Consider the following 13,682-nt stretch of genomic DNA (forward strand, 5'->3'; position numbering starts at 1 on the left):
ATGTCTTTGAACAACGACCTGGTGTTCCTGATATTACAGTTTCTCAATGAAGAGAAGCACACAGAAGCTGCCCACATGTATGTTTCCAAACCCGGCCCTTGAATTATCTTTTCTCAATGGTTTTTTGCGTATGTGGTGTGTGAATAATGACCTGATTTTTGGTTCTGCTGGTATGCATGAGCGCAGGTTGGAGAAAGAATCCGGGCTTTACTTCAACCTGGATTACCTTCAAGAGCTTGTGCTTACCGGAAAATTCGATGAGGCCGAGAGATACTTGTTGGGCTTTATTAAAGTAGAGGACAACAAGCATTCTACTAAGATATTCTTTGAGATAAGGAAGCAGAAATATCTAGAAGCACTGGACAGGTATGGACTCTCTTTGCTTTTTCCTCGCTTACAGTGACCATGAATGTTAGATTTATTGCATTTATGGGTATTTCATAACGCGGTATTATAGAGTTTCTGACGTTTGGTCTCTCTTAGTCTATCTCTTATAAGTTTTTCCTATTAATTTGTTTCGAATTTGTTGGAATCACACTATTGAGTTTTGAATTCTCCACCATCCTACTGCACTAATTTTCACCATCTGAGTGTACTATGCTGAATCCATATCTGCCGGATCTTCACCATCTTAGTGCACTATGCTGAATCCATATCTGCTGGATCATGTATGTCATTGAGTTTGTGATTCCCCACCATCCTAGTACAATGATTCTCTACAAGCCCCGTGCACTGGGTATTTCAAAGTGCTGAATCTATATCTGCTGGATCTATGGATCCATGTATGTTTCACTGGATTCCCCCCAAATATTCTGAAATATGTAATAGTTAAATAACATCATTCTAGGCTTGTCAATGTAGGTAGATCAGTTTATTTAGTTTTTTATAATTTTGTTAGATTTATTTTTCCGTTATGTTTGTTATCTTAGAAGATGTTTTATCTATTTGATTACATGCATTGAAAATGAACAGAATATTTTGTGCTACCATTCTTCAAATATTGTAGAAGCAGGTAATGAATTCTCATTCAGCTAATGAATTCTCATTCTTGTTATATTTTAAATGATTAATTTCTCTGTCTCTAGGTTTTAGGAATTCCGGGTTTTAACTTTGTGCCTAGGGTTTAGGAATTTTGGGGTATTAGCTTTCTTCCTTAACTTATATCTGTGAATATGAATCTATTTTGGTATCAACAGTAATCATTTGAATCTGAGAGGTTGGGCTGTTTGTCTGTTGGAGTCTCTATATTAAATGCAAATATGTTAAATGAATGGTGTGATTTTGTTAGGTGATTCAGAGTAAGATCTTGGTGTTTTTCAATGCTTTTATAAAGTTCTTTCAAATGGGTGTTTAGTAGATCCACAATCGGATTAATTTCTGATCTCATTAATTTCTGAGCTGAAAGGCTAAGAGAGAGGTTGCTAGTACTAAGCTAGCCCTCAGTATAAACTCACTTAAGAGTGCAACATAGTTACTTTATTACCAAGCTATTTAAAGTGGTGTTGAATCTAGTTGAAATGTTAACAACTATTTTACCCAACCATATCTTTACTATTTTACCCAACCACGGAAGCTAACCTCATTTTGAGAAACTAGTTACTTTATTACAGAGGTAACTAGTTACTTTATTACAGAGGTAGCTAAAGTGTTGAACCTGGTTGGGAGGTTAGCAACTATTCTAGCCAACCACCCAACCACTTAAGCTAATCTCATTTTGACAAAACTAATCTATTTCATGTTTGTGGGGGTAATTTCTTTGTTAATATTGAATTTTCTAATGTTTCACCTTTGTTAATACTAGGTTAATAATAAGTTATTAATTTCACGGTCAATTATATTTTGTGGAGATGTTGAGTATTCTCTTAATCCTTATCTTCTCCCAGGTTTGTCAATGCCAAGCTGTTTTTGTTTGCAAGGCTACTTGTTTTTCTGTATCTGTATCTGTAGACACTGACACTGACACGGTAAACAATTCTCATTTTCCAGGAAAGATCGGTTCACAGCTATGAACATACTTAAGAATGACCTTAAAGTGTTCAGAAATATCTCTAAAGAAGTCTACAGAGAGATAACAGAACTGATTACATTGGAAGACTTCAGGTGATGTTTGTTTTACTGTTTATATTTTACTGTCTGCTTGAATATTTTCTTCTCTAGGTAAGGTCTAACCTAAACTTCTGATTCTACTTGTAGGGAAAACGAACAGCTCAAACAGTACAGGGATACACAGTCTCAACGAATTGCTATGTTTCGAGAGATTAGTTCAATTGTACAATCCAACCCTTTAATCTGCAACAAGTTGACTTTTCCCAGCATTAAAGCTTGCAGGCTTAGGGCCCTCATCAATCAAAGGTTCTGCCTCTCCCCTCATTTAATTATTAAGGCCTTTTGATTCAGTTTGAGAATTTCTCTACAAGATATATATAATGTGCAGTTTCTCAACAAGCATGATGGTAGCTGTATAGACATGCTGTCAACTGTTGCAGCATCTAAACCCACTTCTGGATTTTATAATTATTTGTTGACATTTGGGAGGAAAATTTCACCTTGATTCTGTTATATTTCTGTCATAATTTCTAACAACAATCATGTGCATGTGATTTTGTTCAGTCTTAATTTGCAGCATACGCTTTGCAAAAACCCTCAACCTATTCCGGATGTCAGAACATTGTTTACTGATCACACCTGTGCAGCTTCAAATGGAGCTCTAACTCCATCTCCAGTAAATAATCATCTCATGGGGTCGATTCAAAAAATGCCAGCTGTGAGTCACCAATTTGATTAGTATCATGAATATCCTCTTCATGTTTTTCCTCTTGGTGCAGCAGAAAATTTAGAAAAAATTTCATCAGCAATATTGTTGGCAAGTGATTTTGTTAGAAGACTCACTATGTTTGGTTCTTGTGAATATTTTTACACGAGTTAGTGGATAAAGTAATAGATAAACTTTCAGTAATGTTTGTTTTAATTAAATATCTAACTGTACTGATCAACACACAACTGCAGAATGGTGTTTCTAGCACTTCGATGGTCGATGTCAAACAGAGGCTTCAAGATGAGGGTACAGGTGAGAACGAGAGCACAAACTGGAAGTTCACTGAGGTAATGGAACCAGTCCATTGTAAGTCTATCAGATTAACAGATCCGCTGCCAACAGCAAAGGCAAGTTCTCTTATATATAGTAGATTGAAACTACTCATTTTCATGTTCTCTCAGACTATAAAATATCCTACTGACATGTGTAAATTTCTTTGGTGAATTGTACAGATTGTTAAATTACTTTATACATATTCAGGTTCTTGTCTCTTAGCTTTGGATAGCAATGCTGCACATAAGCTATGGATGTGGCAACGTAATGCTTTGAATCCATCTGGCAAGGTGTGTCTTCAACTATATTGTATTTCTATATTGATGCAAGTAGTTGAATGCCTCTTCCATTGTCGATTTAAGTTCAATAAATCTTTGGAACTTACTTTACAGGTTAAAGCAAATGTCCAACCACAGATTTGGCAACCACCCAATAACACCCTTATGAAAAATGATACTAGTGACAGAAGCCTAGAAGAGGTTGTCCCTTGCTTAGCTTTGTCAAGGAATGATTCGTATATAATATCTGCTTCTGGTGGGAGTGTGTGCTTGTTCAACATCGCAACATTTAAGGGTGGGAGTGTGTCCTTGTTCAACATCGCAACATTTAAGGTGAGCAATTCTTCTGCTATCGGCACATCCGGTTCTGTTGAATTCATGAATTTCTGTAGTATAACATAATAAGGCATGTATTACATGAATAAAAGGGTCTATCGGAAGTTTATGTGGTATTTTAATAATTGATATGTATGAATTTTAAATCTGTAGTTATTTCTATATTGATGCAGGTCATAAAAAGCTTCATGCCCCCTCCCCAGCAGCAACATGTCTAGCTTTCAACCCTTTTGATAATAACATCATTGCTATTGGAATGGAGGATTCGACCATTCTCGTTTTCAATATTCGACTCGCAGAGGTGTTGTGCATTTACATATTTACTTTCAGTGCCTAGTATTGTTATCTGATCTCTTATGCTATGACTAGAATACCACTGAATGAGTTTCATTACAGGTAATCATGAAACTCAAGGGGCATCAGAAGAGAATAACTGGCTTGGCATTTTCCAAAGATTTAAATGTTTTGGCATCGTCAGGTGCTGATGGACAGGTATATAATCATCTCTGGAGATAACAACATTATCTACCTTCACCATTTACTATATGGAATAAACCTTTTGACTAAAACTGATATTGTGGTGACAGCTGTGTGTCTGGAACATTAATGGATGGGAGCAGTGTAAATCAAAAGGCATTTATTCACAGGCAGGAAGGTTTCCATCACCAATCGCAGTTACGACAGTTCAGTTTAATAATATTAATCAAGCTCAATTGCTAGTTGTGCAGGAAAGCCAAATTGCAATTTATGATGCTTCTGAATTGGAATGTTTGTGCCATGTAAGATGCCATGCTTATATATGCTTTTGTCCTGTTAGATTTTTTAACCTTTGAAATTATGGTGTGGTTGTATTTGATATAGATGGAGGTATATTGTCTTAGGATGGATTAGTTAATAAATATTTTCATTGCAGTGGACACCTCAGGAACCAATGCCTGCACATATTTCTTGTGCCACATTTTCATGGGACGGTCTACTAGTCTATGCTAGTTTTTTTGATGGTTCTATTGGTGTATTTGATTCTGAAGTCCTAAGGCCACGTTGCCGTATTGCTCCTTCTGCATTTATACCAGACATGGGCAGGTAAGGTGTTTCATGATTCATCCTGCAAAGAGAAGGATTATGGTAGTCTTCATGCTAAGATTGTTTAAATGAAATAGTCTGGCTGTTGCAATTGGATTCCACTAAATGAAAATGTTGTTTCTTTTGCTTATGTGCAGTGGAGATATCTATCCACTTGTAATCGCTGCAAATCCACATGTACCCAATCAGATTGCCGTAGGATTGATCGATGGAGGTGTTCATGTGATTGAGCTTGACACATAAAGGTCAATGGCGTGCTGGAAGATCCGATAATCCGGGAATGAATTGTAAAGCCTCTATTTTTCGTTGTTTTGTGGCCCACAAATTTTTTTGCCAGTGGGAGGTCAATATGAGGATTAATTTTGTAGTATTTTCCTGGGGGCTTTCCTTTTCTAACGTTAGGTATTGCCATTTGTAAAGTTGTTTCTATTTTGGTAGTGTTTCTGTTGTGTAATTTTTGTAAGGTGATGCAATATACAAGGCAGCCTGGCAGGGCTCTAATTTTTATTAATTTCAGTCAGCTTAAGTTGAAGATGAATGTAAGCGACTATAAATGTTTTGAAAATGAATATTTATAGATATCTAAAGGCAATGCAACTTCAGAGTGTTTAACATAAAATGTTGTGGAAGAATGCTGTTACCTGTCCATACCACAATTCTTTGTTTTGGATATTTTCCACCCTGGGTAAACTTATTATATCAATGAAAAATTCTACTGATAGTAGATAGATGAGAACAGTTTGGTGATTTTCATGAGTTTGTAATGCCAATATACCTTAAATTTCAATTGAGCAAGAAATATTTATTTGAAGAATCTATGCCTCTTAAAAACTATAGCTACAGGATAAAAAAGCCTGACGTGAGCGTTTAGCAATATTCACCTCCCAACTATCTCACAGAAAGCATTTATGTGAGTTAAGTTATACCAGACCAGGATTACGGATAATCATGAATTAGAGATTAGTTAGAATATCTTCAACGATATTGGAAAGACACTGTAGTCCGGCAATGTTGCAGAACACTTCAAACAAGAAACAGTGGAATTAGAGCAAAATAGAAGAGAAGGAAAGAGGTATGTTGACATTATCATACCATGGAAAAATGACATTGGGGAAATTTTATGTAAAGTTTGTGATGGATAAGCATGGAAAGAATGATCTGAAGCCTCACGATGTTCAGAACCTAAAAGGACATGGTCCAAATTCACTCTGAATATGAGAAAAGGGCGGAGGTACAGAAAGAGAGAGCAATTGAAAAACTAACAAAGTAATCTACTTTCAATCAATTTCAGTGGCACTCATGTATGAAAGTGCAGTGCTTTCCAAGTTGCATGTGGATGTCCAATATAATTCAGCTTACTAAATCATGACTTTACCATGTAACCACTACACTTCTAGATGCATTTAGTAATAGTATGCATGCATGTCAAATCCTTAAATTGCATTTCTTAATATATCTCAGATGTTAAATATTTGAACATACTTCCACAGTACATGTTGCAAGTTCAGACTCTAATGTAAAACTTGCTATTCATAGGTGACACTATCATTTCTTGTTTATGGATCACTGAAAAAGAAAATGGCTTGTTTATGGATGATCCATGGAATGACACATGTGATTGAGTATGCAGCTTAAGTTAATGACTACGAGCCATTAAAAATGTTTTATAAATGAATACTTCAATACTATGGTATTCCTTTAGATATATATAACATAGGCTATATAACTTTAAGGTGCTTAACCCAAAATGCTGTGGAGGGATGCTTGTTATTCTGGATAAACTTCTTATTTTATCAATGAAAAACTATGTTGATTCTAGAAGGAACATAATAGTTTGGTAACTGTTGATTCTAGAAGGAACATAACAGTTTTGTAACTGTCATTCTTTGTCTGGATTGATTTTTCTTTCTGGATAAACTTCTTATTTTAAACTATGTTGATTCTAGAAGGAACATAACAGCTTGGTAACTGTCATTCTTCGTCTGGATTGTTTTTCCTTTCTGGATAAACTTCTTATTTTAACAATGAAAAACTATGTTGATTCTAGAAGGAATATAACAATTTGCTAACTGTCACCTTAAGTTTCAGTTGAGAAACAAATATTATTTTATTTTGAAGAATGTAACACCCTTTCTCAGGAAGAACTACTGTTACATGTTTAGAAAAGATTATGATGGAAACGATTAACAAATTTGTTCACCTCTCTGTTAGTTCAGAGATTCATTAGATGAGAAGATGACCTTCACTAGGCTAAGGCTAGAGTATTCTTTGGGAGGAATCTCTAATTTTTTTTCATGGAAGGATTGCATGGATGCAATATTGGACGATAATGGATTGCTAGATGATGCAAAACCTCAAGCATTTGATGCCTAGAACCTTTCTTATTGGAAGAAAGATGTAGCTAAAGTGAGGATAAAAATATTGGAGGAAGTACATGATCATATTATCTCGAATCTCTATGGCAAAGAAACTTTGTTTGCAATGTGGAACACAATGATAGAATTTTTCAAGAATAGTAGTGATGACAAGAAGTTGACGCTCAAGGATGAACTTTGAAGTATTAAGATGTAGAACAGGAAGTATTTGAGGAAGTTTACATAGTGTAGTGTTGAACTTTGTGGGGTCGGTGTTAATTTCCTAAAGAAGACTTGGTAACCTTATCCCTTCTAGGTCTTCTGAAGGGTTGGCATAACTATTAAGATTCAGTAAATGGGAAGGAGAAACTACCAAGTTGGGAGCACTTATGGTTCAATTTGGTACAGGAGGAAATAAGGCTGAATACCAGAGATGGGACTCCATCCAATGGAGAGGATGAAGAAGAATTGCAGTAGCTAGAAAGGCAAAGAAGGGAAAAGGGAAGAAATCCCAATCCAAACCAGAATCCAATCAAAGGGGAAAGAAGAAAAAAAGGTGTTAAAAAATAAATTCTTCCATTGTTGTGAATTCAAGCACTATGCCACAAAGTGTCCACACAAGAAGGAAAGCAAGGAAACCTCAAGAGGAGAAGTAGGTGAAGCTTTCGATTCAAGTTCATCATTCCATGTGATGGATAGTAGATGTTTTTTTAGTGGCCTAGAGGAGAAAGCTTTTCATTAGCACATTGAGATGGTGGATGATAGAAGGTATAGCGTGATCAAGATTGGTATAATCACCTTTCAGAGGGATTCAAGCTCCCCCCTTAGGTTCAAGGATGTCATGTTCATCCAAGCGTAAGAAAAATATCATCTCTATTGCAATTTGGGAAGAACATGGTTATGATGTGATCTTCAACAAAGGAGATGAATCCTGAAACACATAGTCACGGGATAGGTGAAGCAGATCAGGATTCGTGTGAAGAACCTATACAAGATAGATGTGGAGGATTGTGCTACATTGAGCACAAAGGTGGAGAAGGTGCAAAGTCGCAATGCGGTGAAATTTGGCATAGAAGACTTTGTTATTTGCATCATGGTGCTTTGAATATGATGCAGTAGATAACCACAAGGTGCCCCAAAGGAGCACTTGAGCAGTAAGATGTATGCAATGGATGTGTAAAAGAAGGCATTTGATGAGATTTGACATCACCCCACATCCCATAGAAGAATGGGGCGGCTAAGAGAGAATCGTAGCATTGTGGGAGGAGCAAGGGAAATGTTCCATGATCAAGGCCTACCTATGCACTTGTGTGTCAAAGCATGCAACACATCAGTCTACTTGTAGAACTAGAGCCTTTGATGGAAGAAGCTAGAGTCGACAGTAGAATTGGGGGTATTTGTGGGTTACACAAAAACTCCGCACAACTACAATGTGTACTTTCCATCCCTCATAATGATAGTTGTGTGAAGGGATATAAAATTTGATGAAGAAAAAGTGATGTGGTGCTCCCTTGACAAGGAGTTTCAGATCCCACTAGAAGCAGAGATTTCTGCTCCAAAGAAATCTCTGCTCCAGAGAAATCTCTGCTCAGAAGCAGAGCTTTCTGATGTGGTTTTGCTTGAGTGGCTATCTCCACTGGAGTAGAGAGTGGAGATAGCCACTCAACCAAAACCATCTAGAGAAAGAAGGAAAAGGACTAGGGAAGCTGAGAGACTTGTGCAGGATGTGAGGGATATTGTGGGTGCTCCTTCAAATCATTTTAGGAAGAGAAGGTCACCAGATCAGTGCATTGGATACATGGTTCTAATGGCTGAGCTTGTAGAGCCTAATCCATCCTCTTTCAAGGAAGCAGTAGAGAAAACGGTATGGGTTGATGTAATGGTGGAGGAATACAAATCCATTGTAAAGAAAAGTGTTTGGGAAGTGGTCCCAAGACTAATAAACAAATCAATTGTAGGTTCAAGATGGATCTTCAAGGTAAAGCATGTAGTAGACAAAAGCATATAAAAGTACAAGTCCTTTTTTGTAGCCAAGGGGTAATCTCAAGTTGAGGGGATTGACTACGAGGATACCTTTTCTCCTGTAGCAAGGTACTCATCCATCAGATCAATTCTTTCTCTCACTGCACAGATGGGATGAAAGATCAACCAAATGGATGTAAAAACAAAATTCCTTAATGGAGTTATTAAGGAGGAGGTGTACATTGAGCAACCACAAGGGTTTGAGACTTTTGATCGAGAGTCTCATGTGTGCAGACTCAAGCAAGAATTGTATGGTTTCAAGAAAGTACCTAATTCTTGGTACACCATGATTGATATATATCTCACCAGTTTGGGATTCATCAAAATTGAAGCAGATGCAAATGTCTATAATATCTTGGTAGAAGGTAAATTGTTGATTATTGTCTTATATGGTTGATGTCTTGATTTTAACTAGTGATGAGAAGTTGATCAGATCTTGTAAGGAGGACCTTGCAAGAGAGTTTGAAATGAAGGACATGGGTCTCATGCATTACTTACTTAGATTGGAAGTATGGCAAGGTGATGTGGAATTGTTTGTCTCTCAGGGCAAGTATTCCAACGAGATACTTCATAGGTTTCGCATGGACAGTTGCAAGCCCATGGAGACACCTCTCACAACCAACTGGAGGAAAGATGATACCACTTCAGGTGAGGAAGTGGATTCTACTGTTTATTGATAGTTGGTGGGTTCATTAATGTATCATGTGAACACATGGCCATACATGTGTTATGCAATCAACTAGCTGAGCCAAGTTATGGTTAGGCCAACCATATTATTTTGGAGGGAAGATAAGCATGTTCTATGGTACCTCAGAGGCACTACCCAGTTTGGACTATGGTATAGATGGATAGAGGGACTGAATTTTTGTGGCTTCATAAATGAAGACTTGGCAAGGGGTCAACTAGATCGAAAAAGTACATCAGGTGGTATTTTCAGTGTTGGGTCTACAGTGGTTTCTTGGTACAGTAGGAAGCAAATATCTATGGCATTCAGCTTGATAGAAGTAGAATACATCGCTGCCAAGCAAACAACATGTCAGGTGATCTGGATGAGAAAGATACTTGTTGGATTATTTGGTAAGATGATGGATCCAACTGTGATCAACTATGATAATCATATTTTCATCAACCTCTCTAAAAATCATGTTTTTCATAACCGATCCAAACATAAATATATCTGGTATCACCATTTATGGGACTTTGTGCAGAGGAAAATAATGTTGTTGCAGTACATTTTGACAGAGGAACAAGATACTGACATTTTGACAAAGGCCTTGTTAAGAGGGAAGTTTGAGTTCCATAGGTTCAGGATAATGGTGGTTGATAATCCCATTCTTGCTGACATGGAGTGTTGAAAAATGCAGCAGGAAATTCTCAATTTGATTTTTTCCTTGGTTAAATTGACAATATTTGAATTTCCACATCAACAAACAACCTGGATTATGTTAACTTGTGTGACATGGCTTGTGTCACCAATTTAACTCAATAAATTCTAGATGGAGGAGTTAAATTTTAGATCTACATTTGTGATTTTTAATTTGTAGCAATCGAGGCGAATTATCTCAATTTGTTTTCAGTTAAATTAGTTTCAACTTTTGAAGGAACTAGTGGAAGGTCAGTTAAGTAGTGGGACTTGAGTCAAACTTAGTGATTATCTAGTTAACTAATCAATTAGTCAAAAATAGCTAGTGCATGTAGATAATTCGAGTTACTGAGTTGAGGTGGAGATTCCAAGACAATGTAACATCATTTGTAGACTAGTATTGAGTGTACATGTGTTACATGCAGTAAGATGATCATCCTAAGGAATTGTGCAATTCAATTAGAGGGATTTTCTAAAGATTAGGGGCTAATTCCTCAAGGAATAGCGCAAGGAAATAGGAGCTCAAGCGAAGGAAAAAAATTGACTAAGTATGGGCTAGAGGCATTCAGTGAGCAGAAAGATAGGTTGTGCACTTGCAGGGTTAGCTCAGTTGAACAAATCAATTGTAATACATATCTATTCATGTGATTAGTGAAAACAGGAATTGGGTTTTTAGACTATTTCTTTACCTAGATAAAAAACTTGTTGCATGTCTGAGATTTTTGCTCTAAATTGTGAATTAATGTTCGCAGAGAAGTAGTGTAGGTTTATGTCTCGTGATTTTGATTAAAACTTCTGAGAAACTGCAAATATACATCCTAATTTCTATATTATGGATAGGGAGAAGTGTAAGTTCATGGGGATCCTTCCTTTACCATTAATGTCAAAAGGGGAGAATTTGCAAGAACAAGGAAAATTGTAGATTGGAGGAGTTCTTCATTATTATTGTTGAATTAACTAAGGGTTTCCCTCATTGAGAAAGGGGGAGCTTGTTGGAAATATCAAAGTTAGTGAGAGACTACTTATGTTGAACATAAATATTGGAAAATGAAGACTATTGGAAATATTGAGTCTCGACTTTTGATGCCCCTTTGGGTACCCTAAATTTGAATTCATTTTCACTCCATATGCTTAGCATAAATGGGAACATGGGATAATGATTGAAAAAATTATTCTAAAAATTTTCAAATTTATCTCGAACTCACTCTAATTCCATAGGAATGAGGAGATATGAAATATTTCATTAGCATGGTTGAACCAAATTACATGAATGCAAACCAAACCATTTTTATAATTAATCCCCATAAGTGAACATAAAAACACTATAAACAAATGGATAATGGGTGTGCTTGAAAACTAATGTATTAAATAAGATATTAGAGGTTGCAAGAGGAGTTGGACGTTAATTTTTATGTTGATTCTTGTAATCTAAAGGTGGAAGCAAAAATGTGATTTATTGGGTGAACAAGCCATCATGTAATTTTCGCTATAACTTTTTTTCTAGAATGTTATAGATCATGAAACTTGGAGTCACTGGGAAGAAGCTATTCATATACCCATAGCTGTAATTTTAGGCATTGTTTTTCTATAATTTCCGAGATATGCTTTGAGAAAGTTAGGCCTCCTGAATGCTCCTGGAATATTCTTCAATTAGGTTAGCTTGGTATTTTTTATATCACTTATCTTCTAGAATGTTTTGGAAAGTGAAACTTGAATAATGCATATATAAAATATTCATGTACCAATGATTAAAATTTTAGAATTTGGTTTTCTATAATTTCAAAGATATGTTTTAAGGAAACTAGGCTTATTGAATGCTCATAAAATCTACTTCAAATGAGTCAGTTTGGTATTTTTGCAATGTGGCTATCTTAGAAATTTTAGACCTTGTTTCACTATAGTTTTTGAGATATGATCTTAGAGAGTTAGTGTTCTTGAATCCTATTGAAACATGCTTTAAACATGTCATCTTGGCACATTTACTATAAACTTTCATTTTGATATGTTTCATAATTTGAAATTTGTGAGAGATAGAGAATATATTTCATGGTACCCGTGGTAGAAATTTCTTACCTTGTTTAACTTTAATTTTGGGGATATGATATAGGGAATTTAGTCTTCTTAAATGCTCCTAAACATGGTTCAAACATATTATATTGGAATTTAAACTACAACTTTCTTTGTGATATGTTTTAGAATATGGAATTTGGATGAGATAGAGAAGAGATTTCGGGGTACCCGTGGTAGAAATTTCAGAACCAGATTTTCAAAATTGGATATGTGGCATGTTGTGAAAATTCATTATTTGGAAGAAGCCAAAATAAATAAGATTTTTGATATGTATACCACAGATGATTCACTTAATGAACCTCTAACGTAGCACATGCATTCATGGCATACTAGTAATACCCTTAATTTGACTACATATTGGAAAATACCTCTAAAAATTACTTTATTTAACCACCTACCAATATGAAACCAATACACCTTCCCAATTTAAAAATCCCCTAATTTCACCAGATATTGTAGGTATCCATGTTTTCTTTAACATTTTTAATACCCCTTTATATTTATATCCCTTTATTTTCATTAACAATGGTATGTAAATTCTGCACCTAGAATGAATAACCTAAATAATAGGTAGTTGAAAACTTCAAAGTTTCAATAAAAAGGAGGTAGATAAAGTTGGTTAATTTACAAATACATACTATGGAGAATTTTAATGGAAAATACATAGCTTTGAACTCTCAATTGCACATATCTTCTATTGAATACTGAAAAAAAAAACACTACAATAGTTCAAAACAGAACCTTGATAACCAACACAATGGCACACCTTTCATCTCACCTGTAGAATAAGAAGAGGAGAGAAATGAGTTATTTTTCTTCTTTGGCCAATACTTTCCTCACCTCCTCAGCTATGACCTCCTTATGTCTCATCCAAGAAGGGCATTAGCTCCAAGTCTCCCAACTTTGCATTAGGATCCCAAACATTCATATCAGTTAAGGTGAGGTTGTGCAAGTAGAATTCAGCTAATTTGGCTTTGTCTTCAATGCTACTCTTTTCACACAACTCAATGAGCTTCTTGTAGTCTTGGAATGGCATGGACCCATGCCGTGCTAATGTCTTGATATAGAACTACATCCATTGGTATTTG

At 35.8% G+C, this 13,682-nt stretch overlaps 1 protein-coding gene across 1 annotated transcript; it reads left to right on the forward strand.

Annotated features, from left to right (window-relative positions):
* Positions 1–5,028, forward strand: LOC149148997 (protein TOPLESS-RELATED PROTEIN 2-like). The gene is made up of 13 exons (XM_089442348.1): positions 1–77; positions 187–366; positions 1,987–2,100; positions 2,194–2,352; positions 2,611–2,764; positions 3,007–3,102; positions 3,268–3,378; positions 3,481–3,661; positions 3,876–4,003; positions 4,099–4,194; positions 4,290–4,481; positions 4,616–4,785; positions 4,923–5,028. Exons 1-13 carry the CDS (start codon positions 1–3, stop codon positions 5,026–5,028), a joined length of 1,764 nt encoding a protein of 587 aa, XP_089298474.1.
* Positions 5,029–13,682: the final 8,654 nt, after the last annotated feature.

This window comes from Pinus tabuliformis, chromosome 9, assembly GCF_031772625.1.
Source record: "Pinus tabuliformis cultivar Carrire ecotype Pingquan chromosome 9, CPIR1, whole genome shotgun sequence".
NCBI classification, from domain to species: domain Eukaryota; kingdom Viridiplantae; phylum Streptophyta; class Pinopsida; order Pinales; family Pinaceae; genus Pinus; species Pinus tabuliformis.

What these genes read in the sequence shown, in the direction of transcription:
- LOC149148997 (XM_089442348.1), top strand. Translation starts at nt 1, where the DNA reads ATGTCTTTGAACAACGACCTGGTGTTCCTGATATTACAGTTTCTCAAT. An exon ending in ATTACATTGGAAGACTTCAG is followed by an intron (nt 2,101 to 2,193) that starts GTGATGTTTGTT and finishes TTCTACTTGTAG; the next exon opens with GGAAAACGAACAGCTCAAAC. An exon ending in CGTCAGGTGCTGATGGACAG is followed by an intron (nt 4,195 to 4,289) that starts GTATATAATCAT and finishes TTGTGGTGACAG; the next exon opens with CTGTGTGTCTGGAACATTAA.